We start from the raw sequence: 24,808 nt of genomic DNA, 5'->3' as shown, positions 1-24,808 counted from the left end.
GGTTTTCTCGTAGATCTTGCGGGGTTGGAAGAAGGTAAAACCAACTGTTGACATGCGCCGGTCTGTTTCTTTCTCATTATTGCAGCGGATAGTAGGTAGCACGCCGGAGATCTGCGCATCCGCGTACGAGGGTTTATTGTTTCAGTGTGATTTTATGTTACCATTCTTTGGCGCGTTGCGCATAAGTGAGTTAGTCATGTAGCGGGCCTCCTCAGGGAGGATGTAGTTTTGCTGCCCGATTCAATCAGGGTGAGGGTTAGTCGTTCCAAAACAGACTTATATGGGCAGGGCGTGTGGTTGTCCATTTTTAGTCTTCCTTCATCCTTGTGCCCGGTGGACGTTATCACGAGATATGTTGCAGTTCGTCTCTCCGGTCCTTGTTTCTTGGTACACGCCGATAGCACCCCCTTAACAAAATTCCAGTTTACAAGGGTATTCAAGCATTGTTTGGGCGTAGCTGGGGTAAATCCGGCGGAGTATGGTACTCACTCATTCCGCATTAGCGCTGCGACAGTAGCGGAGGCTGGGGGCATGTCTGATGCGGAGGTTAAAAGGCTGGGGCATTGGAAGTCGCCCTCATTTGTTGATTTGATAATTATTTCTGTTTTCTTTCTTTCTAGGTTTCAGGAGGACTGTGGTGTGGCTGCTGGGCCACTCATACATTTATTGGGCTGCATTGCGAGCTTCTTATCGGCCCGGGGGTACCAGTCTCGGCTTCCGTCAAGCGGATGTGCATTGGAAGGGTTTTAGGGGCCTTAAATGGCTCCAGGTTCTCCCTGAGGCGGTTAACTTAAGCAAGGTCACAAATGGACCAACGGTCGTGGTCGTGCATGCTGGGGGAAACGACCTATGTTCTGTTAGGGTGACGGAACTCATTTCTATCATTAGGGCTGATTTGAATCGTTTTGCCACCTTTTTTCCGGAATTGGTTATAGTATGGTCCGAGATAGTCCCAAGGGTGTTGTGGAATGGTGCTCGCAACCATTCGGCCATTGAAAGAGCATTGATGCAGTAATTCATGCAAAAGGATCCCCGACCAAGTATTGGGGCATATACTGTACACACTTTTAGTATGCCAACATCTCTATATTAAAAATCATTTTTGAAATGTGGCTTATTTAATATTTTAATTTTCTGAGACACTAAGTTTTGGGTTTTTATTAACTGTTAGCCATAATCATCAACATTAAAAGAAAAAAATGCTGGACATAGATCACTCCATGTGTAATGAATCTATATAATATATGAGTTTCACTTTTTGAATTGAATTACTGAAATAAATGAACTTTTTGATGATATTCTAATTCATTGAAAAGGACTAGTATGTTATAATACATTGCATTAATTATCTTGTACTAATCCTAAATTACAGCCTGTATTATAGTCAAGAGCTGCTTTTATTTTTTTTCAGTTGTTATTGGAAACAGTGAACAAATTTGTTTCAGACACGCCCTTAGCTGAGCTATTATAATTGAGTGAAATAGTTACTGTGAAATAAAGCAATATAAAAGAAGCCATAATACAGGGTCTGTACAGGATGAGTAATGTATAAGCAATGTATTTACATCAAGGGTGCAAAACCTGTGGCCTACAATGTTGTTCTGTGCAGCCCCCAACTATCCACTGATGGTTCGGACCAGATATTCCATAACTATCTGATAAGTGGGGGTACCATCTCTGGGAACCCCATATATAAGGACAATGGGAGTCCCCAATCCCCTCTTAACACAACCAAAGTGTATGGGACGAGGTGGAGAGGTGGCCGTGAATGCATGCTGCTCTTTCTCCATTGTAGTTTATGGGAGTTGTGAATCGCTCGGCTGTTTCCTTGTTCTCCCGACAGGTGGGAGTTCCAAAAGTAGAAGCCCCACCTTTCAGATATTGATGGCATATACTGATGATATGCCATGAACGTCTCATAAGAAAAAACCTTTTTATTTAGACCCTTGGAATAGGTACAATTTCACAATGTGGCCCCGGACCTTAAAAGGTTGCACAGCCCTGCTTTGCATAGTCATTTTCATGATCAGCTGATTACCGAGGAGCGTACCAGCACATCCACAAGTTACACTGATTAATTTATTGGAACATCGATAGTTTAATTATACAGTAGTGGACATGTTCCCATCTCCATTGTTCTTAGCCCATTGTTGTTAATAGATGCATCTTTTACAACGTTTTTAATTTTTCACAGCACTTTAAGCAACCTGGTTTTTCTTGGATACTTTCTGGCCAGGTTCATCTGTACCTTCAGCAAAAATTTTTTTTGCTGATTCACCAATTGGCCCAGAGAATAGAACAGGGAGAATCAATTTTCCAGTTATTCTCAAAGGCTGGAATCACATGACGTTTTTAATGCAGTTTTTAAAAACCAAAACACAGGAGTGGATACTAAATAGAGGAGACATAGCAGTCTTTCCTTTATACTTTTCCTACCTCCTGGATCCACGTCTGGCTTTGGCTAAAAAAAAACTGCATCAAAAACTTCATTTGTGATTACAGCCTTAATGTTAGTCCAGGAAAAAGCTGAAAATACAACAATTGCCTGGAGTGGAGATGCCCATCCCAGCCTAGTCTTACTTGTGTTTTCACTTCCAGCCTGCCTGTTTATTAAGTTCTCGGCAGTGGTTGTCAGGACCCATCCAGCATGCACAGTGTGTCACTTTTTATATAGGACCCCTAGCCTTCACTCTTGACAATAACTGTACTTTCAGCTTTTGCCTGGAGTATCACTTTACACTCACTCTTGGAAGGTACTGATTCTCCTTGGGGTGGCCTAGCTGGTAGAGAATCTTAAAGACAAAACTATGCACAAAATTGTATCTTTAGTGCCACCTATACAGTAGGGGACTACCCTTTAAGTTAGTATGCAAAACTTTATGTAGCCTTGAAAAATCACTCAGGTTAATAGCCAAACCAGAGACATGCATCTGTAGACTGTACTGATGAGGAGCAAGAACTCTGAAACAGCGCTAAGTAGGCTTCTCATTGGCTAAATTAAATGCACTTGATGTAGCTCTTGGAAGGTAATGGTTCTACTTTGAGTTGAGCTAGCTCCTAAAACAGCTGGATCTCTGCATTTGAGAATTAGTATCTACCAAGAGCTGCATCAAAGGCATCTCACTCAGCCAAACAGAATCCTACTAATGGAGAGCAACAGCTCCAAAACTGTGGTGTCTACAGATGGGTGTTTCTGGTTTGGCTATCAACCGGAGTGATGTTTCAAGGCTCTGTAAAGGGTAAAACATAGACTTTCTGGGTGGTCACCTTTAGAGAGACCGTTTTCTTCCTTCTGTACGAGACCTATTTAGCATACATTAACTATGCAGGCAGAGATTTACCACATCTAAAGGTCCTTTTACTGAAGCCAAACAAGCATTCACAGAATGCTTGTTCCCGATCATTGCCCTGTGTAAACAGGGCAACGATTAGCCGATGAACAAGCAAACATAGTAATGAGCGCTTGCCCCCATACATAGCTCCTTGTGAAAAGAGTAAATGAGCGCTGTCTCGTTGATCGGTGCTCGTTTTGCACGGCCCATGTCGGGCCGTGTAAGAGGACCGTAAGTGAGACCAGAACGTTTACTTTAACTACTGGGATGAAAGCAGGCAAAAGAGTAGAACCCACTTTAGGGAAGGACTATATCTGTATACCTATTCCCAAAATCTATTTCTTAATTACTTACTTGCGTACTGGAATCTTTCCCTCTGCATTTAATTGAAGTGTGAGTTTCACATGTCTAATGAGAAAAAAAGTGAATAAAAATAATATCGGTATACATGTTGTGTCTTTAACTACTTTGAGAATATGTTGAATATAAAGTGAAATATCTTGAATGACAACATTTTTACACAATGCGGCAATGACTTTGAAGTCACTGTCGGATGTTATTTAAGGAATAACGTTGGGGCCTAGAGATGCAGTGGGGAACCCCAACATCAGCGGCAGGGGAATGGTAAGGAATCCTAAAGTTAAGTATAATACCAAGTTTATTATTTTAACATTTTGTGCTAATTTTTAACGTTTTTTTTTCATATCCCCATAAATGCCCTTTTAATGTTAACTCCATTGAACCCATTTAACGCACAGATCACTTACATTTTCTCATAGAAGGAGTAACGAGAAGCATTGTTTAGAAGAGGATTTTTGATGATAGTCATAATGTCAGCAGCCCAGTCCTGCAAAAGACGGATCCATTATAAAAGAGCAAAACTTTATGTAAAACACTACATCACTTGTGCCTTTTGCATTAACTAGCATTGATTCTACATTGTAGGTACTGTGACTATAAGGGCCGTCCACACACTGCTGAAATTCCGTGTTTTTTCCGGCCGGAAAGTGGCCAGAATTGCTGCGTTTTTCAGAGGGGATGTTTCCATCTCCTAACATTGGGAAAAATGCAGCAAAATACGCACCATTTTCTGCCATAAAAACCGCAGGAAATGGTGCGTTTTTCAACGGAATTGCTGCAGAAATGTTCTGCAGCAATTCCATTGTGTGTGGACATGCATGTCTCTGGTTTGGCTATTAGCCTGAGTGATGTTTATAATGGGTAATGGAAACAATTGTTACGTACTGCAAATATCAGAGCCCAAATCTTATCTATCCTTTTATTGCACCGATGTGCAGTATTTATTTACTATATTAGAGGTACGTTATAATACCACAGATTATAAAATACACATCATTCTCCAATCCCATGGTTAAAAAGCAGCTAGAGATCTCACTAGAGATAAGCAATATTCCGACATTCGTTTTGCGTCCGCTTCAGTCCAATTAATTTTACCGTGAATCTAAAGTGCCTGCTTAAGAAAGCGGCCAGGACTTAACTTCAGAGCGGGAGCGGCTGGGAATGAGCTCCAGAGCAGGAGCCCGGATTGCCACGAAAAACTCCCATTTGACTCTTTGATGTCTTCTAGAACTGTATCCAACCCCTTTCAAGCTCTTTAACACCATGCCAGCATTAGTTATGTCAAAGTGACAGCAACATATATGGGTAGAGGCAGTGTAGTTTGGGAGTGCTGCCTGTAAGGCATTATGGGGAAGCCAGGCCAAGGTCATGTGATCCTTTTTCATCTGTAAAAAATTCAATGAGGCCTTTTTTACTTTTTAGTACCATGTTGAGCAGTTTTTCAGGAAATTTTACTTAAAAGTGAATAAGTCTAAGGACTCTTGCACACGACCATGTGTACTGCCCGAGTCACATCCATCATCCGTGGAAAGATAGGACAGTCGGGTCCGCTTTCATGGATCCGATTCACCCACTGAAGTGAATGAACTATCAGGTGCCACTCAGAGGTAGTGAAAAACTGCCCAAGTGGCACTTGGTCGCGTGCAATTGCCCTATAAGGGCTGCGTTATTTTCCATTCATTGTTTACTTCCAGTGGATACAATTCTTTCCAAGGTCATGTGATGTGCATGCAGCTTCTGGGATCTGTAACTATCCTTTCACCTGTGTATCCATCACATGACCATGGACAGAATTTGATCCACTGGAAATAAACAACGAAAGTTCCTACTGAATAACAGCAAACAGAGATCTTGCAAACCAGGAGGAATTAATACAGAAAGTTTATTGGAAATTTGTATAACTTTTTATTATACAAAAAATAACATTAGTTTGCTGAAAATAGACAACCCTTTGAAGTACTCGAGAGAGCCCATTTATTCTGGAAATCATTGGTCAAAGTGGAAAATCTGCAACAATTCCGCCACGTTTAAACCCACCCCTATTATTTGGTCTGTGTAAAGCCAACCTTACACATAAGATAATGATCAGCTGCAATTCTATCTGTATTTTCCAAACATTTTAGATTTGTCGACTTCTGAACATTTTGGGGATTGCGGTGCATGAATTGCGTTAAAATAGTAGCTTAGAAAAAGGATCACATGATCTCAGGGGGAATTCCCGATAATGCCTTGCGGGTAGCTTTCCCAAAATGTACTCCAGTTTTCCCTCCCTCTATCTTTGGTATTATATGTTGCCTTGCAGTTAAAGTTCTTCAAGGGGGTTGAATACAGTCCTAGAATAAATCAAAGACTTAGACAAGAGTTTTCAGAGCAAACGGGACACTTTCAATAAGTGACAAATTTATTTACATTGAATCAAATTGGACGGATGATTCGACCGAAACAAATTCTGGGAAATTCACTCATATTAATCAGCTCCTATGCTGGAGAAGGTTGGAGCTGATCAGTCAAACAGAGGCACCAGTAATTCTTTGTATAAATCTGGCATATATTCATGGTAATGTGGCAATGAGATTAGTCAGTATACCACAGTGAACGGTCAAAGTGAAGGCAAAGCTACTATTTTGCCTGTAGTTAGTATATTTCTATACTGTAAAAGTGAAGCAACTTTATTACAGATATAGCAGCAATATAGAATATATCATTTCTTTATAAGAGTGTTGGTACTTTACCTTGCCGATATTCTCCTTGTAGGATACAAAGTTGTGAAAGGTGAGATCCACCATGTCTGACCCAGTAACGATGCATAGAGTTTTGGCCAGGAAGTTATTGTCAGGAAAATCCATGTTGAAAACTTCTCGTAATTTCTGGCTCTATACAAATGATATAAATAAATTATATAAAAGATGGAGATATGATCAAGATGGAAAGTAATTATAGAATGTATTAATAAGTTACTGTTTGGAAGAGCAATCTAAGCCCTTGGTTGTAAGTAGGGCCTGAGCACTACCACACACTATTGACGTGGCTTCATCACAACAATTTTTTAATGGCCGTACTAAAAAAAATTAGAACATTAAAGATGTCCTATTTATTTTGAAAAACAATCATTTTTGAGGAAGTTATGAGCAATTTTAGCTTTATGCTAATTACTTTCTTAACGGAAACGGGAATGCCCAACTGGGTGTGCTTTTACTTTTGACCAAGTGGGCGTTGGAGAGAAGTGTATGACGCTGACCAATCAGCGTCATACACTTCTCTCCATTCATTTACTCAGCACATAGTGATCCTGCGTTGTTCACTATGTGCTGTCACATTCTCACACATTAACGTTCCAGCCAGGACGCGATGTCTATTAAACACTCCCGACGCTTCGGTAACGTTAGTGTGTCACTTACCCGAGATAATGCTCGCTGTCTTTTACAGCGAGATCTCGCGAGATTACGCTGTGCTGTGAATACAAATGGACATGAATGGAGAGAAGTGTATGATGCTGATTGGTCAGCGTCATACACTTCTCTCCACAATGCCCACTTGGTCAAAAGTAAAAACACACCCAATTGGGGATTAAGAAAGTCATTAGCATAAAGCTAAAATAGGTCATAACTTGGTGAAAATGGATAGTTTTTCTAAATAAAAAACACTGATGTTACCTGCATTACAGCGCCTATCGCATTATGTAGGAGATAGGGCCTCTTTAAAGGGTTTGTGTGTTTTGTATATTTTTTCTAGAAATAGTGCCACTCTTTTCCATTGACAATGTTTGGTACTGCAGCTCGTTCTTATTCAAGTAATTGGGGCTGTGCTGCAATACCATAAACTGCCTATAGACATGGATGGAGGTGTTTCTAGAAAAAAAAACAGACATTTTGTTTTTTGGCTTAAAGACCCCATGTAAAATCTGCAGCAAATCTGCACTGTGGGAACCCAACCTTATACTGCTCATTGTGCTTAAGGGAGTGTCATATTGGAGATTGTTTATACATGTAATTGTCTGGTTCTACCCCTTATCTGAAAGGTAACATCACAGGAGGGTCACAGTATTGCCTGTGACCTTCATTTGAGGTTACATAGTTACATAGTTTGTACGGTTGAAAAAAGACACATGTCCATCAAGTTCAACCAAGGGATGGGAAAGGGGAAGTAAAAAATTTCTACACATAAGAGCTAATATTTTTTTGTTCTAGGAAATTATCTAACCCTTTTTTGAAGCCATCTACTGTCCCTGCTGTGACCAGCTCCTGCGGTAGGCTATTCCATAAATTCACCGTTCTCACAGTAAAGAAGGCTTGTCGCCTCTGCAGGTTGAACCTTTCTTTTTCCAGACGGAGGGAGTGCCCCCTTTTTTTTTGAGGGGGTTTTACATGGAACAGGATTTCACCATATTTTTTGTATGTGCCATTGATATATTTATATAAGTTAATCATGTCCCCCCTTAGTCGTCTTTTCTCAAGGCTAAATAGGTTCAGTTCTTTTAATCTTTCCTCATACCTTAGATTCTCCATGCCCCTTATTAGCTTTGTTGTTCTTCTTTGTATTTTTTCCAACTCCAGGGCATCCTTTCTATGAACTGGAGCCCAGAACTGGACTGCATATTCTAGATGAGGCCTCACTAATGCTTTGTAAAGTGGTAATATTACATCCCTGTCCCGCGAGTCCATGCCTCTTTTGATACACGACAATATTTTGCTGGCCTTTGAAGCAGCTGATTGACACTGCATGCTGTTATTTAGTTTATGATTTAGATACTTTTCAACAAGTGACTCCCCCAGTGTAGCTCCCCCTAGGACATATAATGCATGCAGGTTGTTCGTACCCAGGTGCATAACTTTACATTTATCTACATTAAACTTCATTTGCCAAGTGGACGCCCAAACACTTAGTTTGTTTAAATCTGCCTGCAATTCACAAACATCTTCCATAGTCTGAACTATATTGCATAGCTTGGTGTCATCTGCAAAAATAGAAATAGTACTATTAATCCCATCCTCTATATCATTAATAAATAAGTTGAATAATAGTGGTCCCAGCACTGAACCCTGGGGTACACCACTTATAACCGGGGACCATTCAGAGTAGGAATCATTGACCACAACTCTCTGGATACGGTCCTTGAGCCAATTCTCAATCCAATTACAAACAATACTTTCTAAACCTATAGTCCTTAATTTACCCATTAGACGTCTATGGGGGACAGTGTCAAATGCCTTTGCAAAGTCCAAAAACACTATATCCACAGCGGCCCCTCTGTCTAGGCTTCTGCTTACCTCTTCATAAAAACAAATCAGGTTGGTTTGACAGCTTCTGTCCTTTGTAAAACTGTGCTGGCTGTCACTTATAATACTATTTGTCACATAATTCTGTATATAGTCCCTCAATAGCCCCTCAAACATTTTCCCCACAATTGATGTTAAGCTTACTGGTCTATAATTACCCGGCGAAGACCTAGAGCCCTTTTTGAAAATAGGCACCACATTTGCCCTGCGCCAGTCCCTTGGCACTATACCAGTCATGAGAGGCTCTCTAAATATTATGAAAAGGGGGACAGAAATAACTGAACTAAGCTCCTTAAGAACTCTAGGGTGTAGCCCATCTGGTCCGGGGCCTTGTGTACGTTTATTTTATTTAATTTAGCTTGCACCATATCTACATTCATCCAATTCAGTATATCAACTGACAGCACTGGCACCGGCTACATTAGCTGCTCTTTCTTCTGTTGTATATACAGAGCGGAAGAACCCATTTAGTAACTCTGCCTTCTCTTGATCCCCTGTGACCAACTCCCCATTACCACTATCTAAGGGTCCTACATGTTCAGACCTTGGCTTTTTTGCATTTATATGCTTGAAGACATTTTTAGGATTTGTTTTACTATCCTTGGCCTCCTGCCTTTCATTTTTTTTTTTTGCTGATTTTATTATCTTTTTACAGATTTTATTAAGCTCTTTATATTTTACAAAGGCTACAGCTGTACCCTCAGATTTGTATTTTTTAAATGCCCTTTTTTTGTCACGTATTGCCCTTTTTACAGAAGGTGTAAGCCATGTGGGGTTTAATTTTAGTCGTTTATACTTGTTACCTGTAGGAATAAATTTTGCACTATAATTACCTAAAGTAGATTTGAAAATCTCCCATTTATCATTTGTCCCATTATTTAACATTAGTTCTTCCCAATCTATATCCTGAATTGCAGCCCTCATCCTCGGGAAATTGGCCTTCTTAAAATTAAGTGTTTTTGCCCTCCCAGCCTGTGTTTGTTTTTTACAGTATAGGTAAAATATAACTATATTATGATCACTGTTACAGAGGTTTTCACGAACATTGACATTCCTAACAAGCTCTGCATTATTAAAAACGACCAGATCCAACAGAGCTTCACCTCTAGTCGGGTCTTCCACAAACTGGCCCATAAAATTTTCCTGCAACAGGTTGAGGAAATGTCTCCCCTTTGCAGTTGAAGCCGATCCATGACACCAATTAATATCCCGGTAATTAAAATCTTGCATTATCACAACAGTACCCGCCTGTGCAGCCGCTCCATCTGTTTATATATTTGACCTTCTATCTCTTCAGTTATATTGGGGGGTCTATAGATTACACCAAAAGTAATTTTTTCAGTGTTTACCTCCCTTTGTAATTTCACCCACAAGGTTTCAACCTCTTCATAATCTTCACCCTCTAATGTCTCATTCACACTCACCTTCCTATCGCTTCTCACATACAGACATACACCACCACCTTTCCTATTCACCCTGTCTTTCCGAAACAGTGTAAAACCCTGTAGATTTACAGCCCAATCATGTGAAGAGTCTAGCCATGTTTCAGCAACACCAACAATATCTATATTTTCTTCCAGTATCAAGGCCTCCAGCTCCCTCATTTTGCTTGCTAGACTTCTGGCATTTGTGAACATACACTTTAACTTGCCTTTAAATGTTTCACTTTCAGTATCAGAAATGTGATTATTTGACATTTGGGCTTTTTTATTTTCACTGCTGTTTTGTAACGAAAGGATCTCCTTATCTTGTTGCCTAGTCCTCTCCCCACCGTTTGTTTCTCCCCCCACCAATATAGTCTGACCCCTCTCTAACCTAACTACCCCTTTATTTTCTACATTGGCCTCCCCCTCAGCCCTAGTTTAAACACTCCGCCACCACAGCTAGAATTCTCTCCCCCAGCACAGCGGACCCCCTTCCATTTAGGCGCAAATCATCTGCAGAATACAGTTTGTACCCCAATGAAAAGTCAGCCCAGTGCTCTAGGAACCCAAAGCCTTCTCCTCTACAGGTCTTTCCATTTTTACTTGTTTTTGGGTATATGTATATAATTTTTTAATTTTTTTGTATATTATAATAAAGCTATTGTGCGTTTTGTATATGTACTATTGTAGGTGTGCATACTCTTTTTGTAAGTGGTCGTTTTAATTGTAGAGTACAATATCTTATTAACACTTGTATAGCACCCATATTTGTTATGCTATAGTAGTGGTGCCTGCTTTTTTCTAATGGTTGAAAGGTCGCTTGTGATTTTATTTTATTTTTGTAACTGGAACCCATTGCAGTCGCTGGGTTAGTCATTTTAGCACAAGTCACCATGAAGCCCAGACCTTAAACAATATTACAACACAATGCTGTAACCCAAAGTGTGTTTTATGTCATTAAAAGTTTGATTTCATCAATGTTTTCCGCCGTTCCCAAATACATGTGTTTGACAGAATACAGTGCAGCCTGGGAAAAAATATATACTCTGTTCTGCGAAACATATCACAAGTACAATGGGAAGTTTTGTTGCTCATTCCCTCAAAGATCTCGACTAACATCCTGAATGTTTTAACTTAAATATTGATGTTGAAAAAAGGGACCTTGACACCATCCAGACGCCACAGAATACAGGCAGGGGAAAGATTCCCAATATGTTAAGTGGCACTGAAATTCAAGACTTCCTCAATCTGTCACATTGTGCTTATGTAACTCCAAATCTTTGGACAGATGTAACTTATCTTACTTATGGAGCCTGTAAATGAGCAGTCATTGTTTACATATCTCCACAATCAAGTGTGCCACAAACCGCACAGGCCCTTTTACACCGGCCAATTATCGGGCAAACGAGCGCTCACAGAATGCTTGTGTCACGAAGCAGGTTAGTGGACCCACTAGGCCGTACCGCCATAGCGGGGAGGCAGCTGGCCAAACAACAGGAAACCCCAGCAATACAATGTTCCGCACAAGGGTACCTGGATAGTCCAGACAATGGCCGCAGCTCTGGCACTGATGGTGATGGGTGCAGCAGATAATGCCAAACGTGGCGGATGACACAGGTGCCGCAGGTTGCGCCAGACGTGGCGGACTCCTCCGGACGTGGTAGATAGCACAGAACGCGGCGGATTCCTCCGGACGTGGCAGATGACACAGGACGGACTGGAGCGGAAGTGAGCGCTGGCGCCTCCTAGGAAGGAGATGGGGGTCAGCGCTCACGGATCCATGGCTGCAGACGTCGGGAGGTGAGTAAACCCGATGGGCCGTGGCCACGGACGCTACAGTATCCCCCCTCTTACGCCCCCTCTTCTTGGGGCCAGAGCAAGAGAGGAATTTCTTAATAAGCGCAGGGGCTTCCTCCTACCCTCTTGCAGTCCAGGATCTCCCTCACCTCGAATATATCATAAGATTCTCTGGGAGCAACTGTGGAACTAAAAGTCTTGCTGTAGCGGTTCAGGACCACTGGCTTCAGGAGGGACACATGAAAGGAGTTGGGGATTCTGAGGGTAGGAGGCAGCCGCAGCTTATAGGAGACAGGGTTGATTTGTTGCAGAATCTCGAAAGGACCAAGGAACCTGGGAGTAAACTTGTATGAAGGCACCTTCAAGCGAATGTTCCGAGAGGACAACCAGACTTTAGTCCCCGGAAGATACTGAGGCGGCTCTCTTCTCCTAGTATCTGTGTAATGATGGGGGTAGGGAAACAGACAAGTGAGCTCTAATCTACCCGCCACTCAGTCCCTGCCTACTTGCAATGACCCGCCCTAGGCGACGGGGTACAACTGGGCGACGGTCCCTACGCTCAATAAGTGCACAACAGACAAACAGACAAGGGTACACAGAAGCTAAGGGAAATGGGGCAGTTGCCCACGGCAACACCGTGAGCAACAAGAGTGGTGAACGAGCCGAGTCAAACCAGGAGAGTACGAGGTTCCAAACGCAGAGCAGGAGAGTAGTGAACAAGCCGAGTCAAACCAGGAGTGTACGAATTACCAAATGCAGAGCAGGAGAGTAGTCAATAAGCCAGGGTCAATATGAAGCTGGGTCAAATAGATCAAGAAGCTGCAGCAGGGCCAGGAAACCAAACGAGAAGAATCACAAGCAAGGAGGAACAGGAAAGGCAGGTATAAATAGACAGAGGGCGGGAGCTAGCTCCGTCTGGCCAGGCTGTGATAGGCTCTCCCACTCCTAAGCCTGCCATCCTGAGTGGTGGAAGATGGAGTCAGTCTCACAGACATAAAAGCAGGTGCAGACTGATTACCTATGGGCGTTGACACAGAAGCTGTGCCTGGCAGATCCTTTACAATCTGCTTTTCGCTTCATGCGATCGACTGCCAGTAAAATAGAGGACTGGGTCTGTTGCCAGATTTGCAAAAAGTCCCCATCAGCAGAGTCAGCAGCGGGTACTTGAGATGTGGTCGACACTGGGAGAGGGACTCTAGGAAGTTGACTGTACACAATGTTAAATGGAGTGGAAGTGGTGGATTCACTTGTGTGGCTGTTGTATGAGAACTCAGCCCATGGAAGAATCTGTACCCAGTTATTCTGCTGTGAAGAGATGAAGTGGCAAAGATAATTCTCCATGATCTGGTTGATCCTCTCAACTTGCCAATTGGACTGGGGGTGATAAGCTGAGGAAAAGTCCAATCTCACATCCAGGAGTTTACAGAGGGCTCTCCAGAACTTTGAGGTAAATTGAACACCCCGATCTGACACGATGTGAAGGGGCAAGCCATGCAAGCGAAAGATGTGTAGAATGAAGAGTCTTGCCAGACGTGGAGCAGAAGGTAGGCCGGTCAGCGGGATAAAATGTGCCATCTTAGAGAACCGGTCCACCACCACCCAGACAGTGTTACATCCTGCTGAGGGGGGAAGGTCTGTGACAAAGTCCATCGCAATGTGCTGTCAGGGGGCATTGGGTACAGGCAGAGGTTGAAGCAGGCCGGCAGGCTTGGAGTGAGTAACTTTGTTAGAGGCACACACCGTGCAAGAAGAGACAAAGTCCTGAACATCTTTAGGTAGCGTGGGCCACCAGAAGTGACAAGCAATCAGGTCTCTGGTTTTACAGACACCAGCGTGCCCAGCCATTTTAGAACTGTGTCCCCAGCGGAGAATTCTTCTCCTGTCTGCGAACCAAACAAAAGTCCTCCCAGGGGGGATGTCTCTAACCTGCAGAGGATTAGCAGTGACAATGCAGGACAGGTCTATGATAGTCTGAAGGGACTCTACCGTGTCTTCCGTCTCAAACGATCTGGACAGGGCATTGGCCCTCACATTCTTGTCCGCGGGACGGTAGTGGAGCACAAACTGGAAACGGGTGAAGAACAGTGACCACTTGGCTTGACAGGGATTCAGTCATTGTGCAGACTGAAGGTAGGTAAGGTTTTTGTGGTCAGTGAAGATCAGGATGGGATGAGCAGCGCCCTCTAGAAGATGTCTCCACTCCTCCAGAGCCAATTTGATGGCCAGCAGCTCCCGATCTCCAATAGAGTAATTGCGCTCAACAGAAGAAAAAAGTCTTGAGTAGTAGCCATATACTACTGCCTTTCCTTTGGAGTTCCTCTGGAACAGAAGTGCACCTGCACCAACAGCTGAAGCGTCCACTTCCAGTGAGAACTGCCGAGATACGTCAGGATGATGGAGGATCGAAGCTGAAGTGAAGGCTTTCTTGAGGCTAATAAATGTGGACTCTGCCTCTGGAGTCCACACCTTGGCGTTCACACCCTTCTTGGTAAGGGTAGAGATGGGAGCCGTCTGAGAAGAGAAGTTAGGAATAAACTGCCGGTAGAAATTGGCGAATCCCAGGAACCGCTGTATGGCCCTTAAAGGAACAGTGTCATCGCAAATAATTTTTTTATATGTTAAAGATGTTAGTGCTTTAATAAAAACGTTTATATTCATTTGTGTGTTTGTGTTTTACTGTTTCTTATTTTTACACTTTTTCTTCCCTATGGGGGCTGCCATTTTTAGTTCCATTTCTGTGTGTGTCGATTAACGACACACACAGACATGGAATACGGCAGCCACAGTCCCATAGGGACTGCGAACGGCTCCCGTCCCATTGACTGCCATGTACGGCGTCTGTGTGGGAACTGCGCATGCGCCGCTCCCACACAGTCCTATTCGAAATTGGCGCCGTCCGGCGCCATTTTCCTGTGGACCGGAAGTCGCGGCCGGACAGTAATATTACTACTTCCGGTCGCGGCTTCCGGACTTGTGCACATGGAACAGCGGCAGCAAACGGAGCGGACGGGCCGGAGGGAGCCGCGGCGGCAGGAGCAGGTAAGAGATTTCAATGTATGTTAGTGTTTGTGTGTGTTTACTACTGTATGTAAACCTACTACACTGTGGGTTACCTCAAAAAATGGCGACACACAGTGTAGGAGGTTAAACCTTTCAAACCCCTCGTTTATCCCGGCACTAGCCAGGATAAAGGAGGGGGGGATGCTGAGAGCTCACTAGAGCGAGGGCTTTTAATCCAATGTTCCAATGCTGCAATTTGGGAACAGCCCCATCTAGTGGCCAAAAATGGGTAGTATTATAAATTAGAAATAATTTATAATATTTCCTGGCTCGTGCCAAAAAAAAAAAAAAAATTTGAACAATGTTTAATCACCCACACACTAAATGTTTAATTTTTAAAAAAAAAACATGTTTTTCTGGCAACACATTCCCTTTAAGCCTTGAGGACGTGGCCACTCCAGGACAGCTTTCCCTTTCTCAGGATCCATCTTGAGACCTTGATCCGAGATTATGTAGCCCAGGAAGGTCAGAGAACTCCTCTCAAAGACGCACTTCTCCAGCTTGGCGTATAAATGATTCTCCCTTAATCGTAGTAGAACCTGACGGACATGCCTCCGATGAGTCGTAGGATCTGGGGAGAAAATCAAAATATCATCGAGATAAACAACAACACAGACATAAAGGAGATCTCGGAAGATATCATTAACGTACTCCTGAAACACTGCGGCAGCGTTACACAGTCCGAAGGGCATCACTAGGTATTCGTAGTGTCCGTCCCGGGTGTTAAATGCCGTCTTCCATTCATCACCCCGGCGAATCCGGACTAAATTATAAGCCCCCCACAGGTCTAGCTTAGCAAAAAATTTTGGCTCCTCGTATACGATCAAACAGCTCAGATATAAGTGGCAACGGGTACTTGTTCTTGACCATGATCTGGTTGAGACCACGATAGTCAATACAGGGTCGAAGGAATCCGTCCTTCTTTTTAACGAAGAAGAATCCAGCCCTGGCCGGGAAGGAAGACTTTCGTATGAAACCCCTCTCCAGATTCTCCTTGATATGGGGCAGTCATAAGTACAATGAGGAGGCAGTGTCTCAGCCTCCCTTTTGCTGAAAACATCTGCATACTGAGCAAACTGGGGAGGCAGTCCCGCCAACGACTGAGGCAGAGGAGGCTTGACAGGATGGATCTGCAACAGACAATGACCATGGCACTTGGAGCCCCAATGGAGAACCTCTCCAGAATTCCAGTCCAGGACTGGGGCATGTAGTCGAAGCCAAGGCAGGCCCAGTAGAACAGGATTGATGGCCTTGGGCAAAACAAGGAAAGTAATTAACTCAAAATGAAGGACTCCAACCTTGAGCTTCAACGGCTTGGTTTTAGAAATGATGGGATCAGGCAGAGGCAGTCCATTAACTGAGGCAACAGCCAAAGACGTCTCTAGGGGGACAGTGGGCAGCTGAAGATGATCCTCAAGCCCTTCCTGATGGAGTCAAAATAGGCAGAAGCTTGATGCGTCCTGTCGCCGGATACTAGGGTCACAGGAATAGTCAGCTTGGAACTGAATGCTTTATTAGGTACCGTTCCATCTAGGGTTGTCTCTCCAATCAGTCCTAGGCAATGGGGTCTCCCTGGCCTCTGGGGACACAGACTCACAATATGGCCTCCGAGGCCGCAATACAAACAAAGTCCAGAAGTGCGTCTGCGTTGTCCTGGGTAGACAATTTGACATAGTTACTCTGCATCGGATCCTCTGTTGGGATGACTGAGGAGGATTGCTGGAAAGTAGAATCCGGCCTAGGAAGTTCTCTCTCCCGGAGAACCTCTTGGGAACGCTCCCGGGCCCTCTTGTCAACCTGGGAGGCACGTAGGATAAGATCGTCCAGGGTAGATGGCAGATCGCAAGCAGCCAGCTCGTCATTGAACCCTGAAGACAGTCCCTGCCAGAATGTGGCCACCAAAGCCTCGTTGTTCCAGGCCAATTCAGCAGCCAGGATACGGAACTGAATGGCATACTCACCCACGGAGAGGTCTCCCTGATGTAGGGTCAGCAAGGATGCAGCTGCCGAAGAAACTCCCCCAGTTTCAGGCACTGCAAGTCACGGGTCTCTGGTCCCTGATGTTCCCACAGAGTCACTGCAAGTCACGGGTCTCTGGTCGCTGATGTTCCCACAGAGGCTTAGCCCATGCCAGGGCTTTGCCAGTAAGGAGAGAGATGATGAAGGCGATCCTGACGTCATCCGAAGAGAAGGACCTGGCATGTAGTCTGAAGTGGATCAGGCACTGATTAAAAAATCCCCTGCTGTTCCTTGGGTCTCCGTCATAGCGTGGAGGTAGCGGCAAGGAACACAGGAGATTGGTACCGGTACAGACAGGAAGTGTAGCAGGAGGAACAGCAGGAATAGGTGCGGTGACGACTGTGGTTGGAACAAGCAGCCGATGGGCAATGGCGTTCACCGACAGGAGGAGTTGGTCTTGTCATGACTGAAGATCCTCCATCTCGACCAGCATGGCTTGTGTCGTCAAAGTCTCAGGTTGACCAGTGGGGTCCATGGCCTGAGCGTAATGTCGCGAAGCGGGTTATTGGACCCATTAGGCCGTACCGCCATAGCGGGAGGCAGCTGGACAAACAACAGGAAATCCCAGCAATACAATGTCCCGCACAAGGGTATCTGGATAGTCCAGACAGTGGCCGCAGCTCTGGCACTGATGGAGATGGGTGCAGCAGATAACGCCAAACGTGGCGGATGACACAGGTGCCGCAGGTTGCGCCAGACGAGGCGGACTCCTCCGGACGTGGTAGATGACACAGGACGTGGCGGATTCCTCCAGACGTGGCAGATGACACAGGACGTGGCGGATTCCTCCGTACGTGGCAGATGACACAGGATGTGGCGAATTCCTCCGGACGTGGCAACTTCAATACTAAAGGCATAGCACGGGAAACAGGAACAGGTAAAAAGGCACGGGTAACAATTGTAACGGGAAACAATAAGGGACCATTTACAAGACAGACTGGGAAAACTAACAACGCTCAGGGCCTTCTTATAGACCAGGAAATCGTGGCAGTTGATGATGATGATGATAATTTCCTTTGTCCTACGGGACACAGCAGACCGGAGTGGAAGTGAGTGCTGGCGTCTCCTAGGATGGAGATGGGGGCCTTCGCTCACAGATCCATGGCTGCGGACGTCGGGAGGTGAGTAAACCCGACGGCCCGCGGCCATGGACGCTACAGTTCGTTCCCGATAATTAGGGTAACGATCAGCTGATGAACGAGCAAATGTTCGTTCATCAGCTGATTGCATCGTTTTAAATGCAGAAACTACTATGGTATGTGCACACACAAAATAAAAAACGTCTCAAAATACGGAGCTGTTTTCAAGGGAAAACAGCTCCTGATTTTCAGACGTTTTGTAATCAAAGTCGCGTATTTCGCTGCGTTTTTATCTGCCGTTCTTGGTGCTGTTTCTCTATAGAGTCTATGAAAATTGGCTGAAGAAGTGACATGCACTTCTTTTTCGCTGCCTTTTTTTACGCGGCCGTTTTGAAAAACGGCTGCGTAAAATATGCCCCTTTGGAACAGAATGCCGTTTTTTTCCCATTGAAAACAATGGCCAGATGTTTGGAGGTGTTCTACTTCCGATTTTTCAGCCATTTTTTGTGACGTTTATGGCCCGAAAAACTTCTGAAAACACTCCGTGTGAACATACACATATGGTTGTCGGCAGCACATCTCCCTGTGTAAGCAGGGAGACATGCTGCCGACATGATAATAATGTATGTGGACGAGCGATCATAGTAGCGAGGGCTCGTCCCCATACATAGCTCCTTCTGAAAGAAACAAATTGACGTTGATCAACTATATACATGTAAAGGGTTTGCCTGACACAGGTTCTGTGTCGATGCCCGGGGGTTAATCAGCCTTCATCAGCTCCAAGGTCTGCTAGAGTGATGCAATCTGTTACCACTCAGGCTGGCAGGCTGAGGACAGGGAGAACCTATCACAGCCTGGCCTGACGGTTCTAGCTCCCGCCCTTGGTCTATTTATACCCTGACTTGCAGCATGTTCCTTGCCTGTGATTGTCTGGTTTCCTGGCTCTGCGATTCCTGCTATTTACCTGATTGACCGCTGTTACTTATTGACCCTGGCTTGACTGACTATTCTCCTGTTCTGATTTTGCTGCTACGTACTCTCCTGATTTGACTCGGCTCGTTCACCACTCCTGTTGTTCACGGTGTTTCCGTGGGCAACTGCCCCTACTTCCCCCTTTGCTTCTGTGTGCCCTTGTCTTGTGTTGTTTGTCTTGCACTTATTGAGCATAGGGACCGTCGCCCAGTTGTACGCCTTAGGACGGGCCATGCAAGTAGGCAGGGACTGTGTTGCGGGTAGATTAGGGCTCACCTGTCCGTCTCCCTACCCCGATTTATTACATAATCACAGGCCCTATACCTTTTCTTACCATGGTCCCTGAATCTACTATGGACCCCCTTGAGGCCCTGGCTCAGCAAATGCAGGGTCTCTCCCTATGGGTCCAAGACCTGGCTCAGAGGTTCAACCAGCGTGATGCTACCCAGGTAGTGCCTTTCACCTCACCTTGAACCCCACCTCAAGTTGCCTGACTGGTTCTCAGGGGACCGGAAGACTTTTTTCTCTTTTCTGGAGAGTTGTAGACTCTATTTCCGATTAAGACCCCACTCCTCAGGTTCTGAGAGCCAGCGAGTGGGTATAATTAGGTCCCGGCTCCAGGACGGCCCCCAGGAATGGGCCTTCTACTCGGCTCCTGACACCCCTGAACTTTCTTCTGTTGACCTTTTTTTTTCTGCTCTCGGGCTCATCTAGGACGAGACTGACAAGACTGCCTTTGCCGAGAGTCAGCTGGTGACCTTACGTCAGGGTAAGAGACCCTTTGAGGAGTACTGTTCTGACTTTAGGAAGTGGTGTGTAGCTTCTCGGTGGAATGACCCTCACTTGAGGTGCCAGTTTAGATTGGGTCTGTCGAACGCCCTGAAAGACCTGTTAGTTAGCTATCCCACTTCAGACTCTCTAGATCAGGCTATGGCTTTAGCGGTACGTCTTGACCGACGTCTCAGGGAACGACGACTTGAACGTTCTGGTGCCTTCACCTCTGGCTCCCCTATGATGGCTCCAGAGGTTCCGTTGCTTCGTTCTTCCACTAAGGAACTCGGATGAACAGATGCAACTCGGAGCCTCCGTGTCTCCCCAACAACGTAGAGATTTCCGCAGGAAGAATGGTCTCTGCTTCTACTGTGGGGATGACAAGCATCAATTGAACTCCTGTCCCAGGCGCAAGAATAAGCAGCTGGAACACTTCCGCGCCTAAGTGACCATCGTGGAGGTCGCTTGGGCGCACAGGTATTATCCGTAAATATGAAACGTAATAAAATCTTGCTTCCCTTTCAGGTCTCTTTTAATGGAAGGTCTGCCACCGGCAGTGCCTTCGTGGATTCAGGGTCTGCTGCTAATATTATGTCTGTGGAATTTGCTATGTCTCTAGCTATGCCATTAATTGATTTGCCTAAACCTGTCCCGGTAGTGGGTATAGACTCCACTCCGCTTGCTTATGGTTATTTTATGCAGCATACCCCTGTTTTTTAACTCATTGTTGGCTCCATTCATTTGGAGCAGTGTTCTGTGTTAGTGATGCAGGGGTTATCGTCCGATTTGATTTTAGGCCTTCCTTGATTGCAGTTGCATAATCCCACTTTTAACTGGAATACTGGTGATCTTACTAAATGGGGTAATGAATGCATGACGTCATGTTTTTCTATTAATTTGGTTTCTCTTGTTGAGGAGGTGAACACTCTACCTGAGTTTATTCAGGACTTCGCTGATGTCTTTTCTAAAAGGGCCTCCAAAGTGTTACCTCCTCATAGAGAGTACGATTGCGCAATCGATTTGGTACAGGATCTAAGCTCCCTAAAGGTAGGATATTTAATCTCTCTTGTCCTGCACGTGAAGCCATTAGAGAATATATCTAGGAAAGCCTGACCAAGGGTTACATTCGCCCCTCTACTTCTCCGGTAGGTGCTGGCTTCTTCTTCGTGGGGAAGAAGGATGGTGGTCTTAGACCGTGCATCGATTACCGAAATTGAAATAAGATCATTGTAAGGAACCAATATCCCCTTCCTTTGATTCCTGATCTCTTCAATCAGGTTCAGGGGGCCCAATGGTTCTCTAAGTTTGATCTTCAGGGGGTTTATAACCTTATCCGGATCAGGGAGGGGGATGAGTGGAAGACTGCGTTTAATACACCCGAAGGTCATTTCGAATATCTCGTCATGCCCTTTGGGTTGTGTAATGCTCCCGCGGTCTTCCAGAATTTCATAAATGAGATTTTAAGAGACTATCTGGGGGTATTTCTTGTAGTGTACCTTGATGATATACTTGTGTTTCCAAGGACTGGTCCTCCCACATTGAACATGTCAGGAAGGTGCTCCAGGCCCTTCGGAAAAACAAACTCTTTGCAAAAACCGAAAAATGTGTGTTTGGGGTGCAGGAGATACAATTTTTGGGTCAAATGCTCACTCCTAACGAATTCCGCATGGACCCTGCCAAGGTTCAGGCTGTGGCAGAATGGGTCCGCCCTGCCTCCCTGAAGGCCTTACAGTGTTTCCTGGGGTTTGAAATTGTTACAGGAGATTTATTGCTAACTTCTCGGTCATCGCTAAGCCTCTTACGGACCTCACTCGTGCTGATCTCCTCCACTGGCCTCCGGAGGCGGTCCAGGCTTTTGAGATCCTTAAGAGGTGCTTGGTCTCTGCCCCAGTGCTGATTCAACCTAACCAAATGGAGCCATTCATCGTGGAGGTTGACGCCTCCGAGGTGGGAGTGGGTGCTGTCTTGTCCCAGGGTACTAGGTCTCTCACCCATCTCCATCCCTGTGCCTACTTCTGCAGGAATTTCTCCTCCACTGAGAGAAACTATGACGTTGGCAACCGCGAACTCTTAGCCATTAAATGGGCATTTGAAGAGTGGCGCCACTTCCTGGAGGGGGCTAGGCACCAGGTAACAGTCCTTACTAACCACAAGAATCTGGTTTTCCTAGAATCTGTCCGGAGGCTAAACCCGAGACAAGCTCGATGAGCGTTGTTTTTTACCAGATTCAACTTTGTGGTTACCTATAGGGCTAGGTCAAAAAATATTAAAGCTGATGCTCTGTCGCGTAGCTTCATGGCTAGCCCCCCTCCTGAGGAGGATACCGCTTGTACTTTGCCCCCAGGTATAATCATATCCTCTGTTGATTCAGACTTTGTCTCCGAAATTGCGGCTGATCAAGGTTCTGCTCCCGAGAACCTTCCTGAGAACAAGCTGTTTGTTCCCCTGAAATTCTGGCTAAGGTTGCTCAGGGAGAATCATGACTCCGCACTATCTGGCCATCCAGGCATCCTGGGTACCAAGCACCTAATTTCTAGAACCTATTGGTGGCCTGGGTTGCTTAAAGACGTTAAGGCCTACGTCGCCGCTTGTGAAATTTGTGCTAGGTCCAAGACTCCCAAGTCCCGAACTGCGGGCTTACTATGTTCTTTGCCCATTCCCCAGAGACCTTGGACCCATATCTCCATGGATTTTATCACTGATCTGCCTCCATCCCAAGGCAAGTCGGTGGTGTGGGTTGTAGTAGACCGCTTCAGTAAGATGTGCCACTTTGTATCCCTCAAGAAACTACCCAATGCCAAGACGTTAGCTACCTTGTTTGTCAAACACATCCTGTGTCTCCATGGGGTTCCGGTCAATATTGTTTCTGACAGAGGGGTACAATTTGTTTCATTGTTTTGGAGAGCTTTCTGTAAGAAGCTGGAGATTGATCTGTCCTTTTCCTCGGCCTTCCATCCTGAAACTAATGGCCAAACTGAGAGGACTAATCAGTCTCTAGAACAATACTTAAGGTGTTTTATCTCAGACTGTCAAAATGATTGGGTCTCCTTCATTCCCCTCGCCGAATTTTCCCTTAATAACCGGGTCAGTAACTCGTCGGGGGTCTCCCCCTTCTTCTGTAATTTTGGGTTTAATCCACGGTTCTCCTCCGTTTCACCTGGTGCTTCCAACAATCCCGAGGTAGATGTCGTTCATCGGGAACTGTGCATAGTCTGAGTCCAGGTTCAGAAGAACCTTGAGGCATCCCAGAGCATCCAAAAGACTCAGGCAGATAAAAGACGTTCAACTAACCCCTTGTTTGTGGTCGGGGATCTGGTGTGGCTGTCTTCTAAAAATTTGCGCCTTAAAGTTCCGTCCAAGAAATTTGCTCCCCGGTATATAGGGCCGTACAAAATCATTGACGTCCTCAACCCTGTCTCCTTCAGGCTTGAGTTACCCCCGTCTTTTCAGATACACAACGTGTTCCATGCCTCCCTCTTGAAAAGCTGCTCCCCGTCCTTGGCTACATCGAGGAAATCTCCGGTCCCTGTTCTCACTCCGGATGGGCTAGAATTCGAGGTAGCCAAGATTGTGGACGGCAGGATGGTCCAAGGCTCCCTCCAGTACCTGGTCCATTGGAGAGGATACGGGCCTGAGGAGAGGACATGGGTACCTGCCCGGGATGTTCACACCGGTATATATTGCTCAGGAAGTTGCATCTCCGGTTCCCCAACAAGCGAGGTCCACCTAGGAAGGGTCCAGTGGCCCCTCATAAAAGGGGGGGTACTGTAAAGGGTTTGCCTGGCACAGGTTCTGTGTGGACGCCCAGGGTTAATCAGCCTTCATCAGCTCCAAGGTCTGCTAGAGTGACGCGATCTGTTACCACTCAGGCTGGCAAGATGAGGAGAGGGAGAACACAGCCTGTCCTGATGGTTCTAGCTCCCACCCTTGGTCTCACTTGCAGCATGTTCCTTGCCTGTGATTGTCTGGTTTCCTGGCTCTGCGATTCCTGCTATTTACCTGATTGACCGCTGTTACTTATTGACCCTGGCTTGACTGACTATTCTCCTGCTCTGATTTTGCTGCTACGTACTCTCCCGGTTTGACTCCTTTTGCACACGGTGTTTCCGTGGGCAACTGCCCCTACTACCCCCTTTGCTTCTGTGTGCTCTTGTCTTGTGTTGTCTGTCTTGCATTTATTGAGCGTAGGGATCGTCGCCCAGTTGTACGCCGTCACTTAGGACGGGCCATGCAAGTAGGCAGGGACTGAGTTGCGGGTAGATTAGGGCTCATCTGTCCATCTCCCTATCCCGATTCATTACAATACATTTGAATTTTTATTACACTTTGATAAAATAAAGCCAGTTTTTATTGTAAAAATGGTTTTATTATTTTTTTCCGTGTGCAGTGTTTTTTCTTTCATTTTATTTCACATTAACTAATTATTTTTTTTAGTCCCAATAGAGGACTTCACTATGCAATCTTCTGATTGCTTACTTAATGCTCTGGTATACTTAGTATACCAAAGCATTATTGCCTGTCAGTATAAAAATTATCTTGCAATCTATTAGGCCAGTGGTTACCAAACATTTAAGTGGGAGAATCTGCCCCCTATGTCGTAGCTGCAGTCCGTCATCTCACCAGTTCTACTCAGTAGAACACAATACCCTGCAGAATTCAGAAAATCTATCCAGTGGTACCAAGTCGTGTAAAAACGATTGTGACCATCAGTACGAGAA

General features: G+C 45.1%; 1 protein-coding gene across 1 annotated transcript in view; it reads right to left on the bottom strand.

Moving 5' to 3' along the window:
* PLCB2 (phospholipase C beta 2) overlaps nt 1–24,808 on the bottom strand; it is a 207,257-nt gene that overhangs the window by 130,541 nt on the left and 51,908 nt on the right. Inside the window, exons 4-6 of the mRNA XM_075843498.1 lie at nt 6,425–6,565; nt 4,100–4,179; nt 3,687–3,740 (exon numbers count right to left, since the gene is read on the bottom strand). Coding sequence (XP_075699613.1) covers nt 3,687–3,740; nt 4,100–4,179; nt 6,425–6,565 — 275 coding nt within the window. The remainder of the gene's footprint in view (nt 1–3,686; nt 3,741–4,099; nt 4,180–6,424; nt 6,566–24,808) is intronic.

Source organism: Rhinoderma darwinii, chromosome 12, assembly GCF_050947455.1.
Source record: "Rhinoderma darwinii isolate aRhiDar2 chromosome 12, aRhiDar2.hap1, whole genome shotgun sequence".
NCBI lineage: Eukaryota > Metazoa > Chordata > Amphibia > Anura > Rhinodermatidae > Rhinoderma > Rhinoderma darwinii.
Note: the sequence above shows the minus strand (reverse complement) of the source record. Positions and strands in the feature narration are given on the sequence as shown.